This window comes from Pelmatolapia mariae, linkage group LG17 (genome assembly GCF_036321145.2).
Source record: "Pelmatolapia mariae isolate MD_Pm_ZW linkage group LG17, Pm_UMD_F_2, whole genome shotgun sequence".
Taxonomy (NCBI): Eukaryota; Metazoa; Chordata; class Actinopteri; order Cichliformes; family Cichlidae; genus Pelmatolapia; species Pelmatolapia mariae.
The window spans coordinates 35,481,877-35,502,701 of record NC_086242.1 but is presented as its reverse complement, the minus strand read 5'-3'; the positions used below and the strand labels follow the sequence as shown (position 1 = coordinate 35,502,701).

Sequence of the window (20,825 nt, the reverse complement as noted above, 5' to 3'; positions counted from 1 at the left end):
GTCATTTAAATAAGAGGATAATCTTTTATACATTTTATTTAATCAGTTTTTAAATTGATTACATTAATCTTTCTTGCTCACTTTTGCAAAACTTTGTGGCATCTGGATCAAGCCATTGAAAAACTGGAACTTCGCTAGATGTCGCAAAATGCGAATTTCAGCTTTCCAGTAGGTGGTGATGATGCGCCTTTCAAGTTGGTCTGAGATTCAAAGAAGAACAAACCGACCAATTACACCAGACCTGCAACTTCAGAAGCTTTCCTCGAAAACAAAAACATACATGCACGTTTTCTCCAATGAATCCCTGTTAACGTTAAATTAGTTAGTCCGCTTACATTTAGGAGGAGTCGCGTTTTTAAAGTAGTTTTTGCATTAACAGTACTTCTGGGAGAAGTACTGCTAATGTTAGCAGGCACACACGGGCTAGCAGTGATCGTTTGTGGACGTTAGCTTGGACGGTTCGGGTGTATTTTCTGAGGCTGTTCGTGTGTAATTAATATAAAGACTTCTTTACATGAAATTATGGGGCTTTGTTACTGAAAGATTGTATGTGTAGCAGCAGAAAATGGAGGTGTCTGTTAAAGGTAAGTTCAGGATTTAAAGCTAAGTACACTGTATGTACTCTATGTACTACTTTTGAAATGCACGTATACGAAAAATAAAGTTTTAACGAGACTTTTTAGACTTGTTGCCATGTTTTATCCCAAAAAATTGAATATAATCTTTAGAGGTAAACTAGTTGGCAAACAATTGTAGGCTGAAATCTAAGGAAAGGCTCACCCTGCATGAAGGATAATCCCAGTACTGTGATTTGAATTGTTCTGCCACGGCTGGATGTTGTGTGGTTTCCTAGGAAAGGCCAAGAGGAGGCACCTGAATGCAGAAGACTGTGATGGACTGGGACAAAGAGCAGTCCTCACCCGGCCTCACACCTTTAACCAGAGGATGGGCAACCGTGATCCGAACCGGGGGCTTTACCCCAGGACACCCACTAAGCGGCCAAAGTTTGGTAATGTGGTGTAAAGCTTTTATTACAGTGTGGTGTGAGAAAAGGAACACTGAGCATGTGACTTGGTAAATGTTAAATGGACTGGTTCTTATATAGCACTTTTCAACTCTATATGAGCACTCAAAGTGCTTTATACAACTAATTAATTCACCCAGTCAAGCACTTTTAACTGTTAAGTGCTTACTGCTTAACAGATGACCTGCTCTACCACGTGAGCTACAGCCACCCCAGCTTCTATGTGTCATGTCTTTACGAGGAAGACACAGTTTTTGTAGCGGACTGTAAACCAAGCAGTCAAGCTGTGATTGAAGTGCAATGCATTTAACTGTAAATTTAATGCAATTTTAAATATGAGACCCAAAGATATGTTGGACCAAGTAAGGCTGAAAACCCCCAATAAAACTATCAGAGATCAGCAAAGATTTTCGAATTTGATAAATCAACACTCAGCAGCTCAGTGACACCAAAAGACTTGAAAAAACACAACAGACAACCTTACTAAACTAAACCAATGATTTATGGATGTATTTTTTGCCTTTTGACAGAAAGTCGCAGGAATCAGATTATAAATCTTTGTCCCTTTTCTCTTAGCACCTGCCACAGGAAGTCCTTCTGGGAGACAGAAGGGTATCAATGAATTTTTTTCTGTGGCGAGAGTCCTCAGCTCCAGTCCGCACAAATCCTCCCTGCCTTCCACCTCCAAGGAAGAGCCAAGAGCTGCAGAAGAAGAGGAGGATGAGGATGACGATATCAGCCTGTTGGCTGTACCTTTGGCACCACAGCTCAGGGTAAAAGAGGAGGAGGAGATCGATGACAGTCTTTTAGCTGCTGTGATGATGCCAGAGCCTGAGGCAGGCGAGGAGGAGGAGATTGACGATGCCAGCCTGTTGGCTGTTGAGATTATGACGCAGTCTAAGGTGAAGGAAGAGCAGCAGGTCGATTATCTGGAGGGAATGACGGCTGAGATGTTTGGGAATGATGATGAATTTGACCAGTGTGACATTGATAATGAAGAAGAGGAGGTGGAGGCCCTTCCCGATGCCCACTTTGGGCTCCTGGGCAGCAGAAGCGGCTTGCTGAAACCCCAGGGCTGCATGGACGACCTTCCAGAGGAGGTGCTGAGAGAGGTGCTGTGCCTCCTACCTGCCCAGGACCTGTACCTCAATGTCAGGCTCGTTTGCCATCGCTGGAGGAACATCGTCCAGGACAGCACGGTAAGATGACACCAAACAACAATTGCAAAATGAAAATGAGCACGTGGAGCGAAATGTCAAAGTCATGTTGGATGTGCTTCTCTTCACAGTTTGTGCCTTTCAAGAAACAATACTATCGCTACATGATGAGAGAGAGGCATACAGAGATGGAGATCTGCTCCATCCTGAGGAACAGCGGTATAACAGGGCCGGCACCTTCAGAGCACAGCATACGAAAGCTAGTTGTGTAAGTTACTCTTTCTTTAATAAGAAAAATTACAACACAGTTGAAGTTCCTGTAAAATATCCACCACATGAAGTCTCGCCTTCATGTGGTGAAGAAAATTATTCATGTATTTCTGGTTAATATGATTCTAATATGACTGCTTCTGATCTGACTGGGAAGGTTGGTTTGGGAAGTGATGCAAGTCTCTCCTGTATACGAGTTGCTGTGGCCACCCTTGCTGTAAAAAAAAAAAAAGTGTAGATAAGCTGAGCTCACAGTGTATGTGACTGGAATTTGATATCAATTTCTCATTTTTAAAATGTCACTCTGTGTGTGTGTGTGTGTGTGTTGTCTTTATTATCAGTTTAATGGCTCAGCATAAGGTTGGAGAGCGCGTGAGGCCAGATGACGTTCTGGAGCGTGTAAAGAAACATCGCCTTTTCCCTCAGGCTGAGGCCTCCATCAGACTGCGTATTTCTGATGTTCAGAAGCACTTTAACCTTGGAATTACTGTATGACTCACTCATTAATACATAGAAAAATGCCATGTGATCATATAGAGAAGATCTGAGTTTTAAAGTGTGTCCACAATGGATCTGATTTCCAGGGTCCTAACCCGTATGCAGCCATGGCTGTTATACTGATCCTGAGTGAGGGTGTTGGTGATGTGCAGGCCTTGGTGTCTCTGCTCACAGGCTGCATGTCACACTCGGCCATCACAGAGTACCTCTGCCACATGGCCATGATGTTGCTCGCTTTAGAAAGGAACAAAGTCACTGTCAGTAACAGGTAAGATGAATAACGAGTAGCGATCCGGATTTCTGTTCTCATCATTCGTCACACTGTTTGTTTGTTTTTCTTTTTTCTGCCTGCTCAGGTTGCATTACAACATTTACTATGTCCTCCACCTGATGGAGAATGGCCCCTTCCCTGTCAGCTCTCCACAGAGCAGGTGAGGTCAAAATATGTTAGTTCTGTAATACCAATACAGGGACGCTAAATATCGATATTTTATTCAGTGAATTAAAATACTTTGAGAAGACTGAAGAAGAGCGGCTCAGCAAGCTTTCTTTCTGTATGTGATTTGAAGCGTTTCTCTTGTTGTTGCAAGAATTTATTCCAACCGACCCTATAATTCTCAGCAGTTGCAGTCAGCTCTGGTAAACTCTCATTAGGTCAAGCCCATTAACCGATTAAGATAAGAAGAACTTTGTTTATCCCGAGGGAAATTCTTTTGTCGCAAACATGCTCAATGCAACGAGAAAAAATGAGCGCAGATAAAATAAAATAACATAACTGTCACTACAAGTAATTATGACAAGTGACATAATGTTAGTGCAATGAATAAAGAGAGTAGCAGCATATGATGGGGGGATGAAACAAACATTCAGTAACATACAGGTGAATAATATTGCACAATCTGAGTGAGAACAAAATACAATCATATTAATCCTAGAAAATCATCTACCGATGAAAGAAGAGTTGTACAGTCTTATTGCCACCGGCAGGAAGGATTTCCTGTGGTGGTCAGTTCTGCATTCAGAGGCGATAAGTTTTTTTCTACGTGTGCTCCGATGGCCCATCATGGAGGCGTAGAAGGGTTGTCCATGATACTGAGATGCTTTTCTAGCATTCTCCTCTCAGACACCTCCACCAGGTTCTCCAGTCTGACACCCAGGACAGAACCAGCCTTTTTAACCAGGTTGTTCAGCCTGTTGCCATCAGCTGTCTTCACCGCACTGCCCCAGCACAAAGCTGCAAAGAACACATTCTCTACCACAGAGTGATAGAACTTGGTAAATATTTTCCTACAAACATTAAAGGGCCTGAGCTGCCTCAGTAGGAAAAGCCAGCTCTGCCCTTTCTTGAAGACAGCTTCTGTGTTCTTGGACCGTCCAGTTTACAGTCACTGTGTACCCCCAGGTACCGGTAGTTCTCAACTACCTCCACAACAGCCCCTCTGATGGTTACAGGGGTAGGAGGAGGAGCATGCTTCCTAAAGTCGACAATCAGTTCCTTTGTCTTTGCGATGTTAAGTTGGAAATGATTTAGCTCACACCACACAACAAAGCTGTCCACCACACTGTTGTATTCAATTCAATTCAATTTTAACAAAAGTCGCCTCAAGGCGCTTTATATTGTACAGTAGATTGCACAATAATAAATACAGAGAAAAACCCAACAATCATATGACCCCCTATGAGCAAGCACTTTGGCGACAGTGGGAAGGAAAAACTCCCTTTTAACAGGAAGAAACCTCCGGCAGCACCAGGCTCAGGGAGGGGCGGCCATCTGCTGCGACCGGTTGGGGTGAGAGAAGGAAGACAGGATAAAGACATGCTGTGGAAGAGAGACAGAGATTAATAACAGATATGATTCAATGCAGAGAGGTCTATTAACACAGAGAAAGGTGACTGGAAAGGAAAAACTCAATGCATCATGGGAATCCCCAGCAGCCTACGTCTATTGCAGCATAACTAAGGGAGGATTCAGGGTCACCTGGTCCAGCCCTAACTATATGCTTTAGCAAAAAGGAAAGTTTTAAGCCTAATCTTGAAAGTAGAGATAGTGTCTGTCTCCCGAATCCAAACTGGAAGCTGGTTCCACAGAAGAGGGGCCTGAAAACTGAAGGCTCTCCCTCCCATTCTACTTTTAAATACTCTAGTAACAACAAGTAAGCCTGCAGAGCGAGAGCGAAGTGCTCTAATAGGGTGATATGGTACTACAAGGTCATTAAGATAAGATGGGGCCTGATTATTTAAGACCTTGTATGTGAGGAGCAGGATTTTGAATTCAATTCTGGATTTAACAGGAAGCCAATGAAGGGAAGCCAATACAGGAGAAATATGCTCTCTCTTTCTAGTCCCTGTCAGTACTCTTGCTGCAGCAGTATTGCAGTATTGCAGGAGTATTCCTCCTCCTTTCTGCACATGACATGACTGAGACTTGTACCTGAAGTCAGACATGTAGAGGGTAAAGAGGAAGGGTGATAGGACAGTCCCTGTGGCGCTCCCGTGCTGCTTAGGATGTTATCCGAGCGGCAGCTCTTCAGCCAGACATGCTGTAGTCAATTTGTTAAATACTCCATAATCCAAGCTATCAGTGATGCGTCCACCTGCATTTTCTTGAGCTTATTGCCCAGCAGTGATGGTCTGATCATGTTAAAAGCATTCGAAGAACATGACCCTCACGATGCTCTCAACAATGTCCAGATGAGAATAAGCCTGGTCCAGCAGGTAGGTGATGGCGTCCTCCACGGCGATACAGGGTTGATAAGCAAACTTTAAGGAGTTCAGCCAAGGCTCCACCAGCAGATGCAGGTGTTTCAGGATGAGTCTCTCCAGCATCTTCATGACATGTGAGGTCAGAGCCACTAGCCTGTAGTCACTGGGGATCGACGGGTTGATCTTTTTGGGGACAGGAACCAGGCAGGATGTCTTCCAGAGTGATGGGACCCTCTGCAGTTTCAGACTCATGTTAAAGATCTGATGTAGAGCTCCAGACAGCTGGGCAGCACAGCACCTGAGGGCCCTGGAACAGACACCATCAAGGCCAGCAGCTTTACTGGAGTGGAGTCTGCACAGTTCCCTTTTGATGTCATCTGCTGAGAGGGACAAAGAGAGACAGGCTGAGGGAGCAGGAAAGGGGGGGGGAGGAAAATGGAGAAGTTGGGAAGAGCTGGGTGTGGGGACAGGAGATGCAGGGCAGTCAAACCTATTGAAGTGCAGATTTAGGTTGTTTGCACATTCAACATCCCCATCCATCCACACACCTCTCTTTTGTCTCAGGCCAGTAATGGCCCACATTCCCTTCCACACCTCCCTGGTATTGTTTTCTTGGAGTTTGCTTTCCAGCTTTCTTCTGAGGGACTTGTTTCCCTAAGCAATCTTGGCTTTAAGCTCCTTCTGCACACATTTCAACTGTTCTTTGTCACAGTTTCTGAAAAATCTCTTTTTCTTGTTCAGCGTAACTTCGATGTCTTTGGTTACCCAAGGTTTATTGTTGGGGAAGCAATGAATGTTTTTTTTTTGGGAACCACAGTGTCCGCACAGAAGTTGCTATAGTCTGTAACACAGCCAGTCAGATTGTCAATATTGTCCCCGTGAGCATTACAGAGAACATCCCAGTCCGTTGCCTCAAAGCGTCCCTGCAGAGTCTGTTCTGTCTTCCTTGTCCATCTTATAACAATTTTTGTGACTGCAGGTTGTCTCTGGATGACAGGTTTGTAAAAGGGCTGGAGGTGGACAAGGTTGTGATCAGCCCTGCCCAGGGGAGGGAGAGGATGGAGGTGTATGCCTCAGTAGCATTTGCATAAAACAGGTCCAGTGTTTTATTGTCTCTGGTTTTGCAGTCCACATATTGCTTGAATGTAGGTAAAACAGTAGAGAGATTTGTGTGGTTAAAATCGCCCGTTACAGCCACAAAAGAGGATGGGCTTTGATTCAGGAGGTCTGCTGTTGCAGAGCTGATGACATCATACACATGCGCCGCGTTAGCATCAGGGGCGATGTAAACAATGATAATTATGACGAGGGAAAACTCTCACGGTAGATTATACGGTTGAAGACCGATTGCTAACAGTTCAGTGTGTTTATTAGGCACAGATGTCCTCACCTTAACGTGACTGGAGGAACACCAGTGGTTGTTTACATAAAGAGCGAGTCCTCCTCCCCTCATACCGTCATAATTACTTGCAAGTTGCTTAAACCTTCCTTGATGGAAGTTCAGTCCTTTTTTTTTTCTGGGTCTAATCAGGTTTCAGCTCATGATGTTTGTTTAACTGTCTTAACAGGGATTCAAACTGCAGACCAAACTAATTCATTGCAGACCATTTTTTTCTGATTGATTTTAGCTTATTCACATAATAAACTAACAGCCAGTGTGATTTTCTTTTTTCTGAACTTGTATATGTAATATTCAGCAGACATTTAAATAATTAGAGCTGGACTGATGCTTGAGGAGTTTTAGCACTTTTTTGTTTGTTTCTGGTGTCTCTGCTAGGCGGCCCCAGATCCACCTCACGCAAGAACAGCAGCAGATCCTCAGCCACAATATCCAGGATGACCATGTGGTTAAGATAATAGCATTTGCAGGTACAGTAAAGAAGTGGAATTGGAGACAGTGCCCTTACATTTAGTATCTTTTGGGTCAGCCAGAGTATGTGTCACTGGTCAGTGGATGAATGTTTATGGAAGAACAACACTGCAATGTCCATTTTTATTAACTTTTCCCATTCGTTCCCATTGCATGTACTGTCTGCACTGAATACGTTTAACGCAATAGGATTTGAGACATCACCAGGGGGCGCTCTTTCTCCTTTATAACACCTTGGTAAAATGGGTCTAATATGCTCATTTCTATACGCTCATTTCTTTATGTTATAGCTGTGGGATTGCCCTGGAGGAGCATTACATGATTTCATGAAGCCTTTTAGCCTGAAATGAGCCATTTTACCTCCGTTCTCTTTAAGGTTCTGCAGCAGACAGTGGTATAAAGATGCTGTCAGCCTGTAGGGAACATAGATGTAAAATATGAATCTTTTGTCATCAGTGCAGCTTGTGTGATGTAGGCTACATTTGCAGATGACGGGTCTTTGTGTCGTAGCTTCATTAAAGGTCAGTGCTGTGTGACACAGGTACGGGGAAGACTACCACACTAGTGAAGTACGCCGAGCAGCGGCCGGACCTTCGCTTCCTTTATGTGGCCTTCAACAATTCTGTGGCTTCGGAGGCACGCCGCCGCTTCCCCAGGAACGTGGACTGCAAGACCGTCCACTCGTTGGCCTATAATGACGTAGGGAAGAGGTGAGAATCAGAGTTCTCAGATGCTTGTGATGGCAGGCCTTCGTTTTAATACTATCGTGCTCTCTTCTCTCCCTTTCAGATACAAATTCCGTGACAAGCTGACCTTTAACATGAAGGCTTTCGCCATCAGTTCTGTTCTGCCCAAAGGCCGCGGTGGCTTCACCAAGGCCAAAGTGGTTATGACAACCCTCAATGCCTTTATGGCTTCTACGGATGAAACCATCACTATAAGACATGTTCCCAACTCTCGTGTGACTAAAAACAGCTTCCGCAAGGAAATAGACCACGATGAAAAACTGGTACGAACGTTTTAAAGTATATAAAAGATCGGCACCGTACTTATGAAGTAAATTATTATGAAGCTACATCTAAAGTGTGTTTTATGTTATCATGAAATCCTTGTTTCAGTTGGTCGTCCGTGATGCGCAGAGAATCTGGAAAAAAATGAGGGATCTGAATGAGAAGTCAAAAGATGCCTATTACATGACCCACGATGGTACGCCAACTGTGAAATGAAGAAATATAATTATGTTTACTACGTTGTGTAAAGAAATGATGGAGGATCACTGGAACATTTCATTCCCAGGTTACCTAAAGTTATGGCAGCTCCAAGACCCAAAGCCTTGCTTGTCGGGTGCATACAATGCTCTTTTCATTGATGAAGCCCAGGACTGCACTCCCGGTACTGAATTACTCCCACAGGCTCACATGCTTGCAGAAAAGCAAATCCTTGATGATTTAGCTCAGCTTTTATGCTTTCATGTTGTCCACTAACTGTTTTTTTTTGTTTCAGCCATCATGGATGTGCTGCTGTCTCAGAGCTGTGGGAAAATCCTGGTTGGCGATCCTCATCAGCAGATCTACACCTTCAGAGGAGCTGTTAATGCCTTGAATGTTGTTGAACACACCCACATCTACTACCTCACCCAGGTACACACAACTACACACAAAGTTGACAAATACATTTCTCTTGCAGCAAAAGAAGAAAGATACACTATACTGCCAAAAGTATTCACTCACCCATCCACATCATTGAATTCAGGTGCTCCTGTCACTTCCATGGCCACAGGTGGATAAAATCACCCAGGCATGCAGACTGCTTCTATAAACATTTGTGATAGAATGAATCGCTCTCAAGAGCTCAGTGGTACCCTTGTGGTACCATGATAGGATGCCACATGTTCCTCGCTACTAAATATTCCACAGTCAGCTGTTAGTGATATTATAACAAAGGGGAAACGATTGAGAATGACAGTGACACAGCCATGAGATGGTAGGCCACATAAAATCACAGAACGAGGTCAGCAGATGCCGCGGCCCATAGTGCGCAGAGGCTTTCTGAAAAATCAATCGCCGCAGACCTCCAAAGTTCATGTAGACTTCAGATTAGCTCAAGAACGGTGGGTATAGAGCTTCATGCCTGAGCAGCTGCATTCAAGCCTTGCATCATCAAGCGGAATGCAAAGTGTTGGATGCAGTGGTGGTGTAGAGCACTTGGCCCCTTAGGTCCACTGAAAGGTACTCTTAACGCTTCAGCATACCAAATATGTTGCACAACTTCATGCTCCCAACTTTGTGGGAACAGTCTGACCTCAAATATGCTTTTGGAATAATCGTCAAAAAGAATGTTTTTGTTCCCATAAACACACTCCTACATCTTGTAGAAAGCCTTCCCTGAAGAGTTGAACTGTTGAAATTGGCATCTGTCTGTATATATGAAAGAGGATGCATCAGATCCAGTCTGGTGACATCTAAACAAAGCTTAAACTCAGCTTTTTGGCCATCCATTTTCCATTTTAGCACAGTGCGACCACACTGGCAGTTTCCTTTGACATGTTGTCAGTCAGTTTGGAGTTCCAAGGAAACGTTAAAACCTTAAATCTAATATTAGCTAGTAGCTCATAGTCATCAGTTACAATACACATCAGGTTGCAGTTGGAGAAGATTAAAGGACATGTGATCATCACTCATTCAGCTTAAACGTGGGAGATTGCATCTTCACTTGGGCTGATTCTTCCAAATATTCCAGCAGGAATTATGATGTCACTAGGAAAAACGGCTATCAGTTTCAAGTAGCATGTTATCTTCACTTAACCTGCTTATGTTGGCGTGTGACAAGTAGCTGATTGACCCCTGCAAGCAGGGCTGGCAATGTATGAAAAATTCCTGCCATTCAGGAAGACAACTGCCTCGTGTGCATCTTTTCCTCCTCCTCTCACACTAAATCGGTCACAGCAGATGGCCGCCCCTCCCTGAGCCTGGTTCTGCCAGGGGTTTCTTCTTGTTAAAAGGGAGTTTTTCCTTCCCTCTGTCGCCAAGTACTTGCTCATGTCGTATGATTATTAGGGTCTTTACCTTAAAATGGTGACTGTTGTTGTGATTTGGTGCTGTATAAATAAAATTGTATTGAAGCATGTTATTAAGTTTGCAGTTATACTTTCCCCTGCTATTCAACTGTAAATTCTATGATCCTTGATCCTTATTTAAAAAAAAAAAAGGATCAAGTATGTATAATCCTTTTTGCTCCTATTATTAAACCTTCATGCCATTCATGTTTTTGTCCAGAGCTTTCGATTTGGTGCTGAGATCGCCTATGTGGGTGCCACCATCCTCAAAGTTTGCAAGGGAGTTCAGAAAATTCTTGTCGGAGGAAACCAGAAGGGTAAACTCTTCCAATGTTTGGGTTTTTTTTTCACATATTTTTATTTTGTGTTTATAAAAATGTAAAAATATGTGGTTTTTCAGAACCAGTTTTAGTTTTTTTAAAGACTTGAGCATAATTGATTTTGACTGTTTTGTTTATTCTGTAGGCGGGGTGTGTGACAATGCTGCAGACAGAGTTGTTGAGGCTGTGGGGGCAGGTGCGTGCCAAAGCCGAGGGAAGACGGCCATCTTATCTAGGTGCAATTTCGGCGTGTTTAGTGAAGCCGTTCGACTTACAGATGCAAATCCCAGCTGCAGGCTCCACTTCATCGGCGTGAGTGTGTATCCACATATAATTATACGAAGGGATGCGTTACGTTGCGGGTCAAATTTGATCAAAAATTAAGACTTTATTATGTTTGTTATCGATGTAACGTTTAGAAATCGTGCCTCAGTACGTGATATTGATATTTTCCCTCAGGATATAAAGAACATTGGGCTGGACCGTATCATGGATGTATGGCACCTGCTGCAGCAAACAGGGCAGCAGCTCCAAGAAGGAGAACGAAGACCTCACTGTAAGAATAAAATGATACACAGCAATAGGGCTGCTCGATTATGACAAAAATGATAATCGCGATTATTTTCACTGAAATTGAGATCTCGATTATTTGACGATATTTATTTAACAATAACAATGTATTGAATAATGGCTTTAAAGATTGTCAAAAAATAATATAAAATAGTGTGCAAATACTGATAACAGTGCAAATGTTTGCAATATAAGAAAATAATGAAAAATGTAAACATTAATGTTTACTGAACTTCAAAATACTGCATAATATTTATGCATACAAATAACCAAATATCAAGGCAAGCTGTGTAGCCACACAATGCACAATTGCATCAAACTGACATTGAGGCAGCAACTAAAGTTGCTGCTCCTTCATTGTTTGATCATATGTCACTTTGTGAGCGGTCTTCAGATGATTGAATAAATTTGTAGTGTTGCTCTGTGGTGCAGCTACGACACCGTAGCAAAGTTTACACACTATGTCTACTTGATCCACGTCTGACTCCGCGAACCCATAATGTTTCCACACCACTGAAGTCGTTTTACCTCGCTTTTCAACCAACGGCATTCTTTCTTCAGCAGCCATTATCCTGTCCTCTCCAAATAACTTCTGCTTAGCTTTCCGAGCTTCCCTCGGGTCCTCTTAATTGTTGTGATGCGTGTTCGAAACGCAGAGAGGTGCGCTCGATTTACCACACGGAGCAGCGCGAGAGTAAAGCACGAGGGAGGTGCTAATAATCGGCGCAGTCATTTTTAATGATCGTTGAAAGCCCAGATCGTAATTTAGATTAAAATTCGATTAATTGAGCAGCCCTACACAGCAATGGAATATAGTATTTCCCATAGCATGAGACTGTTGTGACAGGAGTATATTTGTGGTATATTTGCTTTGCCAAATAAATAAATTGTATGCATGTTTTAATCCATCTGCTCTCTTTCAAACTGCATTGAGCAATGATGCTCCCTGTTCTGCACTTTTTACACGATCTGCTCCATCTTCTGGTTGGAGTGGCTCTATAGCTTGCCATTGATACCAGAGCCGAACAGAGCCGAATCTTACCAGCCACTGTTAGATTGTGGGGACTGAAGGTGGCTGTTTAGCAGCTACTTTCAAAATCCTAATAATCATATTGTTGCTTTGTTTAGGGTAAGAAAAAAAAAAGTAAATGACAAAGTGTATCTCTGGCCCATGAAAAGAAAGTATTTAGTCTGTAATTATAATTTATTTCCTTTAGTTAAAAGGTTTATATTAGGCTTTTAGTGCTTTCAACTGCTTTGTTTGTGTAGGTTCTCAGTCATCCAGGTCAGGTGCTTAACTTGAAGGTAATGGGATTTCATTTTTTAGATTTCCAAAGACATTTCACTTCTCATCTGAAAAGTTTGTTCAGTTCAAAAGATTTGGTGGGGAGTCTGGTTCTCAAGCACTTTCATTTACTGTTTGTTTAAAAAACTCTTGAAAAGTTCCCAAATGTGTTTTGGAAGTTCAGATATTCAAAGATCCATGAGGTAATATCTTTCCTCTGATCATGATCCAAATATTAAAGATGTTCACGAAGTCCTCAAGTCCATAACCCTGCAGTGATAATCAACTTTATTCATTCTCCTTCTTTTAACTATGATCAGGACATATTTAATAATCTCTTTATTTCAGCATCCGTTGTTCTGTGCTGTGTTATTGCTCTAGTTTTACAAATGAAGTAAAAAAAGGAAAAAAACAATAATACAGACTTCATGACCAACAGCGTTTCAAAGAACTCAAACTTCGGACAATAATGTTGAACTTTCTCTGCTTTCAGACATCAGAGACCCCCTGATCCGCTCGTTCGCCTCTCGTCGAAGTGAGAATCCCTTCTTTGCTTTCAAAAAATATGTTGAACAAACAGAAGATAATGAACTCCAAGCAAAGGTGACCATCGTGGAAAAGTATCGGAAACGAATCCCCGAACTGGTGTCGAGACTGAAGGCCTGTTCTGAAAACGACTTACGCAATGCAGGTACACACACACACACACATTGCATTATCAACAAAGAAGCCTGGAAAAATAATAACTTAATAAAGTGACTTCAGTTACTAAAAAGAATTTAATTTATTTTTTTTAACCTTTGTTTAACCAGGAAGATCTCATTGAGATTAAAAACCTCTTTTTCAAGGGAGACCTGGCCAAGATAGAAACAGTTATTCCTTTCCTCAAATAAGGATGGAAAGTTTCTTTTTGGGTATCAAAAGCAGGATTGATTTTAGAAGTTAAAATAATTTTGTGTTTGCTCAGTTTTTTTTTTCCCTGATTCTTGCTTGTTTCTTTAGGTTTTACATTTTTATCGCTCAAAAACTGGATTTTGTATTTCCGTTTAGAACGTAGTACGATACGATGTAACTGTACAACAGTGAGGAATATCGTGTCGTGGGAGGAAAAAAGACAACTTCTGCTTTCTACATGGTGCTATTTTTAACCACACTCATAAAAATCCCCTTCAGATTTTTACATGCAGCCAGATTCAAATGTTTGTACAGCATTTCTGGGAACTTCAACTTTTTTTTACTCTGGTGGAGCATAAACATCCATTACTTCATTTTTAGCTATTCTTGAATTTGCTTGTGTTTGTTGTCCATTTGAAAGCTCTGCTTCCAGTTCCACTTCAGTTTTTGGTTCATGATGACATGACACAATCACAGACTTGCTTCAGATTTGTCAGCTGCACATACATGATGTGAATCTCCTGTTAGCGACGTAGATCGACCGGTAAATTGAGAGCTTCGCTTTTACACTCAGCTCTTTCTTCACCATGACGGACCGGTACAGCATCAGCATCACTGCAGCTGCAGCTGCACCACCAATCCGTCTGTCTAACTCCCGCTCTCTCCTTCCATCATTCGTGAACAAGACCCTGAGATATTTAAACTCCTCCACTTGGGGCAGAAACTCGTCCCTAACCCGGAGTGGGCGCTGCACCCTTTTCTGGCTGAGGACTATGACCTCACATTTGGAGGACACAATGTACCCATTTTCTGATGGGTACATTGGGACTTCTTTCATGTTGTTGTCATGTTTAAACAATGCTCAGTTGTTAATAATGGACCCCAAGGTGTGTCAAGAAAGTCCTCCCTATATCACTACACTACCAGTACCCACAGCCTCAATGCACAAAAGTTGATTCTGTTCTTCTGGATGTAGCGTTTTCAGTAGGAGAAATGTTTTGTCACTCATCCAAGTGACTTCTGCAGTCTCAGCTGACTGCGGGTTTCCCCAATCTTATAAATTGTGCAACTGTACTTTTTATAAGATTGGGGAAACCCGCAGTCAGCTGAGACTGCAGAAGTCACTTGGATGAGTGACAAAACATTTCTCCTACTGAAAACACTACATCCAGAAGAACAGAATCAACTTTTGGGGATTTACTTACCTGGATGACTGAGCATGAATCAAGACACAGCCTGAATGGTTGACAGAAGGCAGGATGGATCCTTTCATGTTTTTCTTTCTTTTTTTTTTAAAACTGGCAAACTGACTCTCGGCTCTTATTTTGTCCTGCTGCACCTTTGATTTGGGTCAGTTCTGCACAGTTCCTTTCTTTAACTGCATGTACATGTGAAAGCTCCTGAAATATGAATCTGCATCCAATAAAAACCTCTTCTACCCTGGTTTGTTGTGTTGGGGTGGTCAGTACAGACTCCATCACAGTAAAATACAGTGGATTTGTTCTAAATAATTTGAAGATGATTCCAAATCCCTTTGCTGACTCATTAACATTAACCTTATAGTGATGTCTATAAATCTTCTCGTGATGACTTCATGTGTCATGACAGGGGCTTAAATGACGTGGATGACAGCCATCACTATAACCACTGCCGACACTCAATTATTTTTCTATGTGTTTAATACTTTTTTATTTAATTTGATGCTGATTTGTTGAAATTGGAACAAGCACCAGGAAGTGAAGCAAGAGAAAAAAAGCAGGAGACTCGTTGTCTTCTTACTCAGTGACAGTCTTTGTCTCTCAAACCTCACCATCAGCAAGTATAGACTATTTATTTTATTGTTATGGAGATGTTCACATGAGCTGGAACATCTTTTCTTTTGTCTCTCTTTTTTCTTTCAGGATTAGATAGATGACTTTTATTGTCTGGAGGATGGTGTCTTTCTTTTAATGAGTGTTGTTTTTCCGCTCTGTGTTCTGGCTCTCCTTCCAGACTTCATAGTTGGAACTGTCCATAAGTCTAAAGGTCTGGAGTTTGACACCGTGATGGTCACTGATGACTTTGTCAAGGTTCCCTGTTCTAAGCACAACCTGCACCACAGTCCTGAATTCTCATTTGGTATGTTATGTTTTTTTTTTTTTTTGTGGGGGGTTTTCTTGGACCTTTTTGTCATGAGTGGTATGAAGCACATCTAGTACGGAGGACTATTTCTACCTGAAAGCGGGAATGTTGTTAAACTGTTGTTGTTTCTCCCCCCGACACACAGCTAAAATTCCTGACGATGAGTGGAACCTGCTGTACGTGGCTGTCACTCGTGCCAAAACGACTCTCATCATCACAGAAAACATCCGGCGCATCATCACAATGGCTGGGGTACGAAACTCTCACACTGTGCATCTCACTTCTTATCCCATTACTGTGCAGTTTCAGTAACGCCTTCACATGTAAACCTCATAATGGCATCAAAACAACACGGTCATGAGAATAGATGCACTTCATTTAAACCAAACCTTGAGAAATGACTGCCACAGCAGTTACAGCATTAAACACAACCTGGAGCACATTTAGAAGAATGAAGAAATGAGAAAATTTAAAGAATGAAAAAAAAGCTGCCCCTTGCTCTCAACTCGGGACCCGCCCAGCTTCACGTTGTCAATCCTTTCACCTATTGTTGCTTGAAGCCACACAGTGTCGTTGACTTCCTAGTTTCAGATTACTGCAATGCTGCTTCTCCCTTACTGTGTGTCCCGTAATAAGTAAAAATGTAACAAATAATTCAAAGGCATATTGTGATTTTAGGTGGTTAAGATTTTCTGTATTTGTCCTTGTGGCAGCAGAGCTCAAACACATGACTAGAGGACAATTTCCAGTAAGTGGTACTGAGGGTGGTTTGGATCCATGTGTTTTCCATGTGTTTTCCATTATGATTCAAAGACAGAATTTCCTCCAAAAATAGTTTTGAGCACATTTTACACGTGGCAGTACAGTATTCAGGACAAAGAAGTATTTCTTTGCAGTAACGTGACCAGGTTCGCATGACTTTCAGTCCAAAAACGTATCAATCCTTCTGCTGCTTTCCGGACTGAAAAACCCCAAAGCCAGGTACAGAATGTCGCCGGGGAAGTTTAAATGCAGCTCCAGCTCCATGAAACAAATACAGTTGTGCTGGAAGTTTCCATACACTCATCATGGGCATGACTGTCATAATTATGTGGGTCTTTTTGGGGGGATTTCTTTGAACTATTCTTTTTCCAAGGTGGAATGATTACACAGCAGATATTTTAATGACTTTCAAAAACAAGAATTGGAAAAATTAAATGGAGAATTGTAGATTTACAAAATTTGGTCATGTCTTTCTGAGCGATTTCTTAAAATCTGTACATAAGTACAATATATTCAGATGGGTCACTCCTTTCAGGATCTGGAAGACGACCCAAGCTGATTACAGGATTTATTCCAGGCAGCAGAACTTTCAGTGCGAAAATAAAAAAAAAAAAGAAGAAGGAAAAAGCAAAAAAAAAGCAATGAAGTAGAACAGCGACTGCTATAACAGGCAGCTGTGCCAACAATTTACAAAAAAATCAGTTGCATTTTTCTTGGCTGATTGTTTTATCTTTTTTTAATACCACTTCTTGACAGTGATTACTGTTTGACAGTATATACAAACAGTAATCACCCTTTCCTCAATGCAGAATATAATATAAGAAGGTGCTCAGTGTTTCCCTTTTGTCAGAGGAAAAAAAGACAAGACTTGGTGGACACTGAACGTTTTCCCTCCTTATCGTTTTTTCTGACTGTTTTTCTGCTAGTTTAGCATTTGGCTAAGCTAGGGTCAGCATGAGGAGGTATCTGGGCCCTACAGAGGTTGCACAGGTAGTCCAACTCTTTCAGAATGGGACATCAATGCATGTCTTTGCCAGAAGGTTTGCTGTGTCTCCCAGCACAGTCTGAAGAGCATGGAGGAGATTCCTAGGAGAGTTGTTACAAAAGTGAAAGCGTGTGGAGAAGCCATGGAGAACGCTGTGCTTCATCAACAAACATGGCTGGTTTGGTGGTGCAAATTGAAACAGCCTGCAGCATCATTTTCTTCACTTTGATTTTCAGGGTGTCTTTAAATTCAGCCCTCTGTGGGATGATCATTTTCATTTCCATCAAATGATGTGACATCCTTTTGTTATTTTGTTCCCATATCAGTATAGATATCCAGTATGATTTTTTTTCTCATTGATCTGATGTATTTTGAAAGCACTGTATTTGTTAATTAGCATTTCCAGTGACTCAAAGGACTTTGACTTTCAGCCCTTTATATTTCCAGTACAGCTAAACTAAACGTTTTCTGTTTAGGGAGGTTTTATCAAGCTTTGGTTATCTTTTGTAAACACAGACTGTTGCCTGAACTCCACAATGAAGTTTTCCATTGTAAATGCAGCCCAGTTGGTGTACAGATGTTGGGAGTCAAGTCAGTGAGATCAGTTTTTGCAGAAAGCCAAACACAGTCTAAAACGCACACTCTAAAAGGAGTGGTGGGAAAATTGCATGGTCATAATAGTCTGCTGTTGTTGTTTTTTCTTTTTGCTTCTTGGGTGGTTGTTGGATTCTGTTTGGGGAAGGGTATGTGGTAATGACACCTTGACCTCAGTTTTGTTTTAGGAAGACGGTTGAAACCGATGCAGTAATGGTTCCTGTAATGTCAGAGAGCATTGTGAGTCATTGTGAATAGTGCTGTAGCTCAGCTCCTTTTTTAACAGTCTTTAGTGTGTCTGCTGTTTTCTTTTTCACGATCTGTTTGAGAAAATTCAAAACGTTGCCCAGTTATAGTACTACGAGGTTGTTGCTGGAGGAGCAGGAGGATGAGCATTTTTTTTCCCATTTTTGAAAAAAAAAAAGTGCACACAGACTTTGAAACAAAGTTTGAAACTTTGGTAACACAACAGCAATGAAGTTAATGCCGCCATCGCAAGAGCAGTTTACGTTTACAGTTTACCCTCTGTCTCCTCCTAGATGGTTTAAGGATTTTATATAGACGTGTGATGGTTAAGGAAACTGATTCTGATACGATAGCAGCTTTAAACAGTGAAGGAATCTCCCTGAAGCAAGAAGAAACAGAAATAGCTGATCATGTTTGCACTGCTTTTATACTTCCTGTGTTTTCTCAAGTGGCTTTCACTTCTCTGTCTATAAATTACTACCAAAACTTATGGGCCCTGTATTGTTTCTTTTTCATGGAGTGTTGTTACCATGGTAATTTCAGTGTTCATCTGGAGGACGAACTGCACCCACTGCACCACCGTAGGGTCTCACCAAGAACTTCATCCCGATACCTAATGGGAGTCAGGGTGCTTTTGCCTAACCTGTAGAGGTCTGTGTGTCCCTCGATGGATATGCTTCCCAGACCATCACTGATCCACTACCAAACTGGTCATACTGCACAATGTTACAGGCAGCATAATGCTTCTCCAGACCCTTTCATGTCTGTTACATGTGCTCAGGGTGAACCTGCTGTCATCACACAGGGCATCAGTGATAGAACTGCCAATTCTGATATCATATGACAAATACCAATGCCAGGCAGTGAACACAGGGCCTAGTAGAGGATGTTGGGTCCTTAGGCCACCCTCACGAAGTCTGTTTTAGATTGGTCTGAGACTGAAGTAACTGCCTGTCTGCTGGAATCTTCTCCATTCTCTTAGACTGTGCTGGGAGACACTGCAAACCTTTTGGCAATGAAAGATAATGATGTGAGACTACCTGTGCAACCTCTGTAGGTTCCAGGTATCACATCATGCTGCCAGCAGTGACGCTGACCCCAGCCAAATGCAAAACTATTGTCAGAACGGCCACCTTATAGCTGAGTCACTAAGACCCGTTTCAGAAAACTGAACTTGGCAGCTACTGTTACTATGGGCATATATTTGTTTTGTTCTTGTACATAGTTACACGACTCTTTTCATGTTCAGCCTTGTGAAACTCAAAAGCTAAAAGTTGGGCCACATGTAGTTTGACATGGTTTATGCTTTACGAGTGTCAGTGCACATCACAACAACAGCTGGGTGACACGGGTGGGCTGGATTTGGCTCATGGGTTTGGTTTTTAGCGTGTGCACTCCCAGACTGTCTTATCAAATATCCTGCTCCTTGTATTCCAGGTGGTTTTATCCATATAAATGAAACTGTCTGCCGTTTCTCACTGTTATCTCCAGGAGTACTTTTTTAAGTCAGAGATGCCCAGTTCCCTACTGAAGAGCGACCAGCCTCTCCCATGCTCCATCGGAAACTGTCCCAACTGCATCACCCCGGGCTCAGCCTTTATCATGTGCCGACAGCAGATGCGATGTGTAAGACCCTTCTTTGATGTAAAGGATATTATTATAATATAAGAATATTATTTAATTCTTATGTTTCTACTTTTGCCCTCCTGCAGACCGATGGGTTGTCTCAAGGCGGGCCGCTGTGTGAGAAGTGTGTGTGGACCCGCATCGGGCCCATCGCCTTGCTCATGACCGACGACGTGCTCTCAATGGCCGAAATCCCACAAAGACTCGACCTGCCGGTCCATCATGCATTTTTCCTGGAGCTTTTTTTCTAACTGCTCGTCTTTAAGGAGCTACAGTGATACAGTCCGGTCGGGAAAATAGATCGAAACGCTCAAAGCAGGACACAGACAGCTGGGGTTCATGCTTAGTTTAACAGACCAACTACTGAAAAACTATTTTGTCTGTTGTGATTATTTTTATACTTTTTGTATAATTTGTGTGATTTTGAATTAGAGAGTAGAGCCTCCAGCCTTGTGTGACTATTAAAAAAAGTTTTTTGTGACACTTTTGGTGCTTTTTTTTAGTCTTCTTTTCTGAAATCAAATCTGATTACATTTTAATGGCAGAATAATTTGTAACTTTTGGCAGTTTTTATGAATGGTCTTTGTTATGACCGTCTTGAATTTGCTAATTATTAAATCCTTTTATTGAGGAACAGCTGCACTAACAATACTCCACATTATTTGGAGGCCAATAAATCCACCAGTTACCCCAGCAGGATTCCACTGAAAGCTGCAGCTTCCATTCTGGGAGCGCTTCCAGACAACTTCACCACTGCCAAAAATTCAGAAGTGAGCGAGTTACGACATATTAATACATGAACTGAAACGTAAGGCTGGTTTTTAATAGTTTTAAATGGATTTAAA

General features: G+C 42.0%; 1 protein-coding gene across 1 annotated transcript; it reads left to right on the top strand.

Annotated features, from left to right (window-relative positions):
* The first annotated feature begins 228 nt into the window (after positions 1-228).
* Positions 229-20,793, top strand: fbxo18 (F-box DNA helicase 1). The gene is made up of 21 exons (XM_063460377.1): positions 229-584; positions 854-1,009; positions 1,601-2,223; positions 2,313-2,449; positions 2,793-2,940; positions 3,036-3,217; positions 3,306-3,380; positions 7,430-7,521; positions 8,064-8,232; positions 8,312-8,531; positions 8,641-8,728; positions 8,819-8,914; positions 9,026-9,162; positions 10,798-10,894; positions 11,043-11,209; positions 11,357-11,453; positions 13,246-13,443; positions 15,639-15,764; positions 15,913-16,019; positions 19,846-19,980; positions 20,067-20,793. The coding sequence occupies exons 1-21, from the start codon at positions 566-568 to the stop codon at positions 20,229-20,231; spliced, it is 3,234 nt and encodes a 1,077-aa protein (XP_063316447.1). The 5' UTR covers positions 229-565; the 3' UTR covers positions 20,232-20,793.
* The last annotated feature ends 32 nt before the right edge of the window (positions 20,794-20,825 follow it).

Coding starts and splice junctions, on each gene's coding strand:
- fbxo18 (XM_063460377.1), top strand. Junction 3,218..3,305: donor AAAGTCACTGTCAGTAACAG/GTAAGATGAATA, acceptor CTGCCTGCTCAG/GTTGCATTACAACATTTACT. Junction 9,163..10,797: donor ACATCTACTACCTCACCCAG/GTACACACAACT, acceptor GTTTTTGTCCAG/AGCTTTCGATTTGGTGCTGA.